Below are 12,000 nucleotides of genomic sequence, written 5' to 3'. Positions count from 1 at the left end.
GCAATAACTGCCAAAAATTCCATAAAATTATTGCCTTAAAAAGTAAATACTCAAATGCACGATTCGAATTTTCCATATTGTTCGAAATATATCGGGATATTTAAAAACTATGCGAAATTCAATATCAATAACAATCGAAACATTATATCGATGTACGATTCTATCGGCGTAAATTGAGCTCGTCCATAAGTGATTATCTAAATCAGTGTTTCCCAACCTCTTTCGTGCCATGCCCCACCTAAGCCTTTCTAAAAATCTTATGTCCCACTATGTAACATATACATAATTTTTAATATTAAAAAATTGAATTATTCACTTAAGAAACTTAAATGATAGGTTTTAGGAAGAAATCACTAGGAAATTGTTAAAGAAACACAGTAAATAAATTTTCAAAACATATAATGAAAAACTAAAATTCAAATTCGATATAATTTTAATAAGGATTTTTCTATAGTAATTTAATATTTTAATTTAGTGAGATCCTTGCGCTGGATGCTTGTTGAACAGAGATTTCATGTTAGGTTCCAATTTGGTTAGCTTAAGTCTCCTCGTTGTGTTATATCCAGACGATTTCTTTTTTTATCAGTAAATCATTTACAGCACTAAATCCATATATGAGCTAAATATGAAGATGGAAGCGGTAACAATAGTTTTCTTGCACATTTGGTTGAATTTGGGTATTTGATTTCTGTTTCCTCGCAAAGCCATGTCATCACTCCTTTTATATTAAATTAAGTTTCAACTGACTCCTCATTCTGCGAGTTCTTCTTGATACTGCATATTTGATATATCAGACAAATTCACTAACATTGGCTGCATCATTCATGATGGTTGTTGTAGTTAATTTACGTCGCACTAGATCTGCACAATGGGCTATTGGCGACGGTCTGGGGAAACATCCCTGAGGATGATCCGAAGACAAGCCATCACAATTTTGATCCTCTGCAGAGGGAATGGCGCCCCAGCTTCGGTAGCCCAACAACCTGCACGCGAAGTCGAGCACTTTACGGTAGAACAGTTTAACGAGGACCCATACCGCACACCCTCGGTCTCTACGCAGACTGATCCAAGTGGTCTCCCACCCGCACACTGACCGCAGACAGTGATGCTTGACTTTGGTGATCTTCCATGTCTTAACGATCAGTGCACTGCGAGACTCATCCATGTTGGAAAATCAATTTATTTTAAATCAGAAAATCTTTCTTTTAAATCAGTCAATAGAATTTTTTGATGACAATAACAAGTAAAGCGGTATCATTTACTTTACTTTTTTGGAGCCAATGAAACTGTTTAAAGTTTTTATTGTTAATATATTTCTGACATAACTCAATAAAGGTAATGAAACCAAATATCGTCGCTTTCGCATCAACAAGAATTTTATTTGTTCCTTGAAGTCGCTTATTTAATAAATTTAGTTTTTCTGAGATATCGGCTAAATAACTTACAAATGCTTTACTATCGACAGTTAACAGATACTTCATTTCAGGTTTGTCGCTTAAAAAATGACTAAGAGTATCAAACAGTTCCATAAATCTTTTCAAGCAGTTCCCTTTTGAGAGCCATCTTACTTCAGTGTGAAGTAAAAGTCACATGGTCTGCCTTTTGTTCTTCACAGAATAGCTTGAAGAGACGCTCACATTTGGCATTAGCTTTAATAGCATCGATACCCTTTATTACTGATATGTAGTACTTCATTTAGAACAGGCGAGATGTTTTTAGCTACCAAGTTTTCCCTGTGAATAACACAATGCACAAGAATGGATTCTCATCTTTCATCAATTTTAAGCAACCATTTTTCTTGCCCATCATATTAGGAGCACCATCACTAACACAAGGTGTGAATTTACACTTTTATACAAGGTGCAGCACAAGGTGTTATATTTTTCATTGGTATATTATTGACATCTAATTAGTTTTTCAGCTTATTATATATATATCTTTAGAGGTAATCTTTTACTGAACAACATTTATTCAGCAAAATGCCCTTTATCAATATATCTTACGTAAGTTATCAATACTGCCACACTGTCTATCAAAGTTGTTTCATCCATTTGCATTGAGAATTTTCCTGTTTTCAGCAAGTTGCTTTTCAATATCATCACTCATTTCGTCTATTCTTCAGATGCGAACAACTGCATTGTTTAGCGAGATTTTAAAGCGTGCGGGGGTCCACGCGAAGCCTGCCGTCTGCTGCAGGGAAGTTAACTTAACGACGCCAAAAACCCAGTTGAAATTTTGGTATCGTCAAACGAATTTATAATATTTATTGGCCGCAATTATTTAAGAATTTGCTTTTTTCTTTCAATTTTGGCACCGAAATCTAGCATTGCATTTAAATGGCCCGGAGCAAGAGGGTTAAACTCGGGTCGAGTCCATTTTCGAATTGCCCCCCTTAACAATCAAAATGCCCCCCAGTGGGGCGTGGGCCCCACGTTGGGAAACACTGATCTAAATGCATGATTCAAATATTACGTAAATTTTACATTGATGAGGTAATTTTACGAAGATTAAGTTGTAAGTTTCTGTTGTAAAATTTTTAAAAGAAAGTAAATTTTTACTTTAATACTTTTACTTTTAGTAAATTTTTTAGTAATTTTTTTTTTTTACTTTTCAAAAGAGAAATCTTTCAGCACGAACTCTGCAAGGTTCTGCAACAATTTCCCCGTGTTGCTGCGATTCTGCCACGGGACTCACAGCATTGATAAATTTACTGTTTATTGCATTGTAAATATTTCTTAATTTAAGATTATTATTATTTCTTTCAGTGTTTTCACTACAGCGCGAGAACGCGAGAATCTCGCATATTTTTTTCTTTTCTCGCATTAAAAAATTATTACTGCGAGAAATTCGCGCATTCTATAAATCAATTTCAAAATTCGCGAATTTCTCGCATTTTGGAAGAAGCTTCGAATTACGCTATTTAGAATAAAATCCGTTTCACTTTTCTTCCTGGATCTTTCATTATTTTCAACATTTGCTCCGTTATCTAGCTTCCCTATTTACCAGTATTGTTCAGAATCTTTTCGAACAACAGAACACAACCGAACCACGGAACCCCTTTCAGAACACATTTCTCTGCAACCACGTGTTTACCGTAGGTAAGGTTTTTTCATGTAAGACGTTCAAATTTTTTATGCACTAATGTAAGATGGACAAATACCTAGTAAAGGCAAAATCTTCTATGATGATGCAGCAAGAATATTCAATGCTTTAAAAAATAGAAGACGTTAAAAATGTATTATAATAAAAGAAATGATTTTTTTTCCAAGTCTATTTGTGTTTTTTAAGTTTTTGGAAATCTCACTTAACTTTCTGAAATCTCACCCTGTTTTTGAGAAAGGGTGAGAAATTCCGACCCATTTTTTTTTCTATGATGAAAACACTGTGTAATTTAGTTTGAACTCTCTCTTTACAATTCAACACACTTACACACTTTCCTAAAAAAAAACTTATGACACGTACTTCTCTTGTGAAGAGACAACGAGTCACCCTCAGTCTTGAAAAATATTGTAATATCTCCCAAATTCGTACTTGCTTCTGAATCCACCTATGTCGGCTTGCACCGACCACAGTGCTGGCGTAAAATATTCTCAGTGGTAGACGGATCATGGGTCAGAGTCCCCTTGTAGTCAGGCTAACCGTGGGAGGCTCTCTTGGTCTTCCTCTCCATGTAACGCAAATGCGGGTTAGTTCCATCAAAAAGTCCTCCACGAAGGCAAATTTCTCCCAATACTTTATCCAGGAGTTCTTGTTTTCTGGATTGGATTCAAGATTACTGCAGTCAAATTACTGCAGGCTCCGGCTGTAGTAAAATCTTAATTATTGAGATTCTCCATTCCACCACCTGTATTACCATATCGACTCTCAAAATTCGTGACGAATGGGAAAAATCGGCCCGATATTCGTTGTAATGTAACTCACGTGAGATGAAACATGAAATTTTGCATATTTTCAGAAAGATGTTTTAGAAAACATTCTCACATAAAAATGTTATTGATGCAGATATTGATTTTTGAATTATTTAAAATCAAATTTTGTAGGTAACGTAATTCAGTTAAACGTAAACAACAAGCAGGGAAATTATGATTTTTTGCAGCCACGTACTCATAAGTCTGAAAATGAACATTAGCAAAAATTTCGAATAAATTTTAGAGTTATTAAATACAGTTGGATCTAGATTCTTTATTTGTCAAATTCATAACTTAATTTTGCGTTTAATAGGTTAATTAAACTGCCCTTAAAAACATCAAAAAAATGTTCCGTTGTATTAAAAGAAACCTTATAATTAAGTCAGAAATTCGATATTCTATCACAGTGGTTACCAACTGGTTGGCCTGCGAAGTCTTTTTTTTTGTGGCCAGCGAACTAAAATATATTAGTTGACATTTTTTTGCGGACAATTTTCTTAAAAATCTATATGATTTTAAAATACTTTTCTTTCGTTAAAAAAAAAAACAATTTCTTCGTTTCTGTTAAATTTAACCTATCAGCGATTCAAAAAAAATTTATTTCTCAGGTTTTGCATCCAAAAAAATATTTATTCAAATGCAAAAATAATCGTGTATGTTGCTCTTTTTTTATTTCATTTTTTTTTGTATTTTGCGAATATAATTTATCATGTGCGTATCAGAAATTGTCTCGAAGAAATTCTCAGATTTAGTGTTTTGAAACCACTCATTTTGGACGAAATTATTTACATTTGTAAATTGTGTAGCCAGAATTTCTTTAATATGCAATTAAATATTTTTAAAAATCTACTTCTTATTTTAATTTGTAATTAAATATTTTAGTTTTGTACAACTCGATAAAAATCTGACAGAAATATTTAATGTTCCTTCAAACAGAAAAGAGTTCTATATAAAATTTTGATAAAGTTGCGGCCCGCCACTTGACTGGGGTTTTTAATTGCTGCCCCAGGTCTCATGCAAGTTGAAAACCCCTGCTCTATCACATCACTTTGCTTAACCAAATTCAATGATGTAAACAAATGCAAGTTAACAACCGAGTTAAGTGCAAGCCAAACAATAAACACCTCATTTACCACTCAATGTTTAAGTTTTTAAAAAGTTTCTGAACAATAAATAAAGTTACGAACAACACAATGTAGTTTAAAATATTTTTATTTCTATATCGGAATCATAAATACTAAAAACTACAATACATAAATACGTTTATTTAGACAAAAATTTCATCTGTTTCAAATGGGATTTCTAACTGATGCAAGTTATTTACAAGAAATATTAGAGCAAAGAAATCAAATGAAGCACCAATAGTCGAATCGTACACGAGAATCCATAGAACGTTTACGCGAGATTCTCTTAAAAAATAAAAAGTTTTCATATTAAAATACAAAGTTTTATCTTATTTACATCTTTAAGACAATGAGTACATTTTAAAAACAAAATTCGTTCAGTAAATTTGATATTTTTTTTACATATATACTAATAAATATACAGTTCACTTTTTTCTCACCAAACGATTTTATCGCTTGTTCGTGATTTTGCGAATATTCGCATTGTCGTTTTCAAAATGTTTTTTCTGTGGGGGAAGAACGTTGCGTTCGAATTCTCCAGGCATGTTGTTGTTGCCAGCAGGTCGATAATTTACGACAACATAGGCTTTATTTTGTCCTGGTATTCTGGCAACCCCCACGCCGATTTCTGTCGTGCTTTTCCATAGCAGCTGAGAAAACCTGTAGGCACCTGAAAATAAAAATCACATAAATATATGCATCAAACTTAGATAATTGTTTTAAATAGTTAAAATAAACGTGAAAAACTTTTTTAACTCAATTTTAATGCAGTAAAATTAGACATTTTCTTCCGAAAAATAAGTACCCAAGTTTTTGCTTTCTTCATAGAAACTATAAATGATGCCACCATCTATAGTTATGTAACTATAAATGATGCCATCATCTATAGCTATATAACTATAAATGATGCCATCATCTATAGTTAGAGAAATGATGCCTGAAAACTCCGCTACTCTCTTCTGTACACTTTCTAGAGGAAAATGAAGGTAATTTGAGGGGGGAGAATTAAATTTCTTCTTGCCATGTAAGTCAAGCATTGTATACAATGTATTTTTCACACAAAATGAACGTAACCCTTTTCGAGAATCAGACTATTAGTTACAAATTTATATGTGCTTCGTGTAAAAAAATTACAACTTTGTATTTGCACTTATTAACTCATCTTACATTTGCTATAAAGAAAAGTGAAGTACTGGGTCTTGTGTATTTTTTCCAGTTTAATCGAATGAAACCGAACTAAAGACTGAATGACAAAAGTTTCAAAGGGTTTCTTTTGTATGCCATTTTTGAATTGTACTTATTATGAAGAAACTCCTAATATCTTTAAAACTGTTTATGCTATTGACGCAAATTTCACATAACTCAGTTCAGCATAAAAAAAAATTGCATCTAAAATGTATACGCCCAGATAACCTCCAGATAGAACAATAAGAAGTATACTTAGGTACACGTCAAAAGTAGCACATGAAAATGCTTGTAACTTTCGAACTACTTATTCTATTTATACGGGTTTAGTCTCATTGTATACAACGTAAAAAATTTATAATAAAGGTTTTATGCAGCAGGAAATAAAATAGAATAGCAATGCATTCTCTGCAGTTATTAGGCCTAATCTTTAACCCTTTCCTTCTCGCTCCCGTGAAATTTCCGGGCTGGGGTGTTCAAGAGTAATGCGCCAATAAGAATAAAACTACTTTTTTTACCCGGAAAACATTTTATTTCTCATTTTACACACCAGATGGCAGTACCAGGGTATTTTTAAGGTAATTGTAGATAGTTAGTTTATTTTAAACTAGATGTCAGCACTAATCAAATACGTGTATTTGGCAAAATAGGCACTTTTATGAGAGTTTTCTTGAAAATTAACTGATCGTTAAGGGAATAACAGGAAATTAATAAAAAAATAAATTTTAAAATTTTGTTAAGTGTTAAATATTTCTTAAGTATGAATTGCTTTGAATCCATAATAATGAAAAGGAGGAGTTTGTGTGTGGGTATCTCATAATTCCAAAACTGAAATTTCGACACTATGTGAAAGGGAGGATTTTAACCCTCGGTCCTAATAGTCGTTCAAAAATTGAGAAAATGGGTGTTTTTCACAGTTTAAAGATTGAACATTTTTCAAATAAAATTTAGACAGTGGGATACTCTGAATTTAAAAAGATTACAGATATGCAACCACCTGACCACTTCAGAACCAGCTACTTTTTTTATGAACAAAATGGCATGTTAATATTCTGGACATTGCTGGTCGAGCTAAGTATCTCCGCATAAACTAAAATATTTATTGGCATGATGTTAAATACAACGCCGTATCGCATATCGAATGTGTTAAAATATAATTCTTTCTTGTCTACGTCTTTTATTTAACCTATATTTATTATTTGTTTATGCATTTGGGAAGAGTTGTTATCGACCATGTCAACATGAATTGGAATTTTATTTTTGTATAGTGGTAGACGCACTACAGTACTCCCCAACCAGAATTAAAGCTGTGATAGAATTCGATGAGGGATACCATTAGTTGATTCATTGCTGTTTTGTGAGAGGCTGGGAGAGCTGTATTAAGGTCACCGTACTTTTGAGTGCTGATCGTGAGAGCTGTATTAATTTCACGGTCGTGGTTGCTCCTGTGTTGCCTTTAACAGTCGAGTGAATACGTTGTACGTCATGTGTGATCGAGACTGAGTAGCAACAGTGCGAGGAGGTGGATGATGTCGCAGTCACAAGTAGCCAAGTCAACTGTTCAATGTGGACTATCCATTGAAGTAGGGGGTGTTCAAATCGAAGTGGTAGTTTCTGTCAAGGTAGGCATGTTCACATCACGTCCGGGTCACCAATATGGGGAGAGTTCTTGTCATCCTTCATCGATGAAAAGGTACCCCTAATGTAGAATCGAGTTAACATGCCTTATATACTAGAGAATTGGAATTGTATTTTTGTTGTGGTAGACACACTACACATTTATTATAACCGAGCAAAAATTAATTATGCTCTAAAGTTGCCAGATGCACATAAAATCTATATGGGTTTATGTTAAGAAATAAACCAAATATTTCTATGAGAAAGAATAAAGAATGTATGTCTTAAGGGAATTCATATTTGACGGACTATAGGCTTACTCGAAGTAGAATGAAAAGAACAGTTGCTAACATAAACGACACCACTCAATCAATATCCAAACCCACGCTCCTTGAGGGTATCCAATTTGTTTTTTTTTCCCATCATATATTTTAAAAATATCGATTATGCTATCTAGCTTAACCGCTCTATTTGATCAATAGAGTTTCAACGACAGTTATGGCAAAGTCTTTAATAATAATTATTTATGTTTGAACACTAAGCACAAGCAAAATCAAAGCTGAGTAACAACGTCAAATTATTACTTTTAAAGTTATTCGAAAATCTAGTGTATATTTTATAGTGTTGTTTATTTTTCAAGTGTTTATGTTTAAAGAAAACTTTCAAAAACTTTAGTGCAAAATTATTGGAGAAAACTTCTTGATTGTGGTAAATTTTAAAAATCTTGAAACTAACCACGAGCAATATAATTTTTCGGGTGGTAAAGGACCTTGAGTGTAATTAATCTTTATTTTTGTGAACTTCTAAAAATGTGTTTGGCTCAATCTAATACTGTAAAGTCACCAGGAAAGAAGACCAAAAAAAGCTTGAACTTTTTGAGATTTTTTCTAATTGGACACAAATAACGTCATAGGTCGACTCTGAAGCCCATTAGGTTTGACTATGCGCGAGACTTTGCTTGCAGATATCCAATTAAATTTGATTTAAATCACACGGTTAGGCATTATCACTTCTTTGGTTGCAAGTACCCAATATTGGTGGAATGTTCCTTTTATTATTATTTTTTTTAATGACTGCGTCGTGTTCTGCTGTGGAATGGAAAAATCAATAAAAGCGACAATATTAGAAATTGAGGTTTTTATACATTTGGTATCTTTCGTATGTTAAGCTATCCCATTGCAAAAATTTTCTTTCAAAAGTAAATTTTATTTTAAATTTTTTTAAACATTTTATTTTAACGTTCATTATTGCAATAGGAAAAAAGTAATTGTTAAACCACTTTTCTCTACATCAATTGCACGATAATATTTAATTAATGGTGATTTAATAATTATTTACTTTTTATTATGCTCCTTAACAAAAACAAGCATTCAGCTAAAGACACATAAAATAATTTATAATTAAAAATTATTCTCTTTTTTTTTTTGAAAGTGATAAATTATAACTCTTAAAACCCCATAAAAATTTCCGAAGAAGAAAATAAAGTAGAGTTTTACTACTTTAATTACCTTCTTCTATTTCAAAACATTCCTAAATTTTATTTTTATAACTTAAGCAGGAGTAAGGAGAAATTCGTGAGCCGTTAAATTAGAACGTGCTATGTATTAATAATACGGCAATTCTAAAATGAGACATTTTGAAAGATATTGAACTGATTAGTTTCTTACCTTTAAAATTAAATATAGTTTTTGAATCATGCAATTACTAATAGCGACATGTCCGTTCTTTATTTGGAAAGTAAGATGGGAATAATATTTTTTAATCGTGGGTGTCTCGTTAAAAGTTGAGAATATTTTACTAGTAGAAATATTTTTTTCCTACATTAAACATGAATGTTTTTCCATCACAATTGCGAACTTAAATTTATAATCACTTTCAAGATATCAAACACTGTTGCTTTTAAAAACAATTTTTTTTTTAATCATCGGTAGTTGAAACTATTTTATCAGTAGTTATGCTCTGTTCAGAAGTGAGCTGTTATTGCTAAAAAAGAAATGCTTTTTTTATAGTTCTGATTTCTAATAATAATTATTTCACAATTCTTGCAATTGCAAGTGTTACTTTTAAAGATTGTTTATAGTCTGTTACTCTTTTATTTAGTATGAGCTGTTATAAAAATGACTGCTCTACAATTGTTTGGCGCTCATCAATATATATTACGAAAAATTTAATAACCCTTATGAATGAAACAAAATTATCAGAAATATTTTATATATTATAAAGGCAGCAGCCCGTTGTAGGCCAGTTGGTTCATGGAAGTTAAGGTTCCCCAATTTTATGACAATTTCAAAGTCATACAATATGGTCATGGACCATATTGTATGACTTTGTCTATATAGTCCACCTTTACTAGCCAGACTAGCTGGTACCCATTGATGTGAAGTTGGGTGGGCTTCATGCCGCCACTGAGGATCAAACCCCAGTTTCTTTACTGGAACAGTTCAGTGCCTTAACCACTCAGCCATCACGGCTCAAACTTCGTTAACTTAGAATGATGTAAAGAAAAACTACTGGATAAAGATATTAATGCAAAACTAGAAAGTTACCAAAAAATTATAAATAATTTAAAGCGTATAAGTATAGTGTTAATTTTCAAATTACAAAAATGGAAACTGAAACAAAACTTATGAACAAAATTAGGGTGATCATCAGAAATATTGTCAGAAACTAAATTTTAAATCATTTACAGACATTAAGTTCACCCGAGTTTTAGAAAAATTTATTTAGGCGAATAAGTACCTCTTTTCCAACCTGGCTTGCTGTAGTTGTAGTTATTTATTTCCTTGTACCATTCTTTGACAATTTGTTCACCTTTTCTCGATGGTTTTTCCAAATCTACGAGAGAGATATTTTCACCTAATCCTAAAGATAAGAAAAAAAATATTTTAATAATATTGTAAATTAAAAAAAAAAGATTAGAAATGATAAAAAAAAATCTTTTTTTTTTTTGAAAATAAATTTAACCTCTTCTGCTCTCATTCGAACGCTTTTAATAATTATTCTTGGAAAAAATAGAAAAAACAAACAATAAAACCAATTATTCCAGGTTAGGTATCAAACAATCAAATATGACAATTATTCCAGGTTAAATAGCAAACAATAAAAAATTACAATTATTCCAGGATTAATAATAAACAATTATGTCTTCAGGTCGAACAGCAAACAGTTACTAAAAAAATATTTTGGCATTCTTAACCCATTTTTAAAATTTATATACTTTTTGTACGATTTTAATATTTGTAACATGTTATATAAATAGCATTTGAAAGCTAGAGTTACGCAAAAAAAAATTTATTTCATTTTATCTATGAATAAATTCTGATATTTTTTTAAATGAATAAATGACGTACTTTTTGTTTAATTTTATCTTGTTTCTTTCTAAAAAATATAATAGACAAAAATTTTTTTAAGTTTCTTAGGATCTTAATGGCCTCTCAGAGTCTAAATACAAAGCACGTTTTGAAGGGACTAAAGTAATCGCTGTTACAAACTAGTTATTAATTTATTTTTAGTTTTTAAAAGTAAAACTAGAAATGAAAACTTTAGAGGAAAAAATAAGTATATTTTATTAATTTAATTATAAAAATATTTAACCATTCACAATTCAATGTCAATGAAAATTATAATAAAACTACACAATTTGGTAGAAAATCGAGATTGCTCCATTTCTTATTTAGTTAACCATCAAAGATGCTTTGTTTTTTATTCTACTGTTGATTAATAATCTAATCCATGTATTTCAACCTATAAGAAGTCAATATATTACACATTTTTCATTGTACTGTAGAATGATAATGTATTTCACGATTCACATTCTATTGCATAATTGCAACATATTTCACTTTTCTCATTCTACTGTGAAATGACAAAATATTTTACATTTTATATTTCTCTTTTTACTGTAGAAGGCAATATATTACCCATTTCTTTTCATTTTACTGTAGAGCAGTGATTCCCAAAATGGGTTCAGCGATACAAATTTTATTTCATTAAAAAAAAAGAAAAGAATGGTGCTTAATATATTCACATTTTCCTCGAAAAGTTTACAATTTATTGGTCATTATGTTTGACTCTGCAAGGAAGACAAGTCAACATATTGTAAGCAAAAGATAAATTGGTTGCCTTTTCAAGGAAAATACAATATTGGATTTCAGCTGTGGACCTAA

The 12,000-nt window shown here is 31.4% G+C and overlaps 1 protein-coding gene across 2 annotated transcripts in view; it reads right to left on the bottom strand.

Moving 5' to 3' along the window:
* Nucleotides 1–5,102: 5,102 nt before the first annotated feature.
* Nucleotides 5,103–12,000, bottom strand: part of LOC107440181 (Golgi-associated plant pathogenesis-related protein 1) — a 49,832-nt gene continuing 42,934 nt past the window's right edge. For both annotated transcript variants that reach the window (XM_016053027.5, XM_016053026.5), the window contains exons 3-4: nucleotides 10,574–10,696; nucleotides 5,103–5,702 (exon numbers count right to left, since the gene is read on the bottom strand). In XM_016053027.5, coding sequence (XP_015908513.2) covers nucleotides 5,482–5,702; nucleotides 10,574–10,696 — 344 coding nt within the window. In that variant the 3' untranslated portion in view covers nucleotides 5,103–5,481. The remainder of the gene's footprint in view (nucleotides 5,703–10,573; nucleotides 10,697–12,000) is intronic.

This window comes from Parasteatoda tepidariorum, chromosome 3 (assembly GCF_982258835.1).
Source record: "Parasteatoda tepidariorum strain Cologne lab strain chromosome 3, Ptep-v5.0, whole genome shotgun sequence".
Classification (NCBI taxonomy): domain Eukaryota; kingdom Metazoa; phylum Arthropoda; class Arachnida; order Araneae; family Theridiidae; genus Parasteatoda; species Parasteatoda tepidariorum.
The sequence above is the reverse complement of the archived record's forward strand: the minus strand, read 5'-3'. Positions and strand labels throughout refer to the sequence as shown.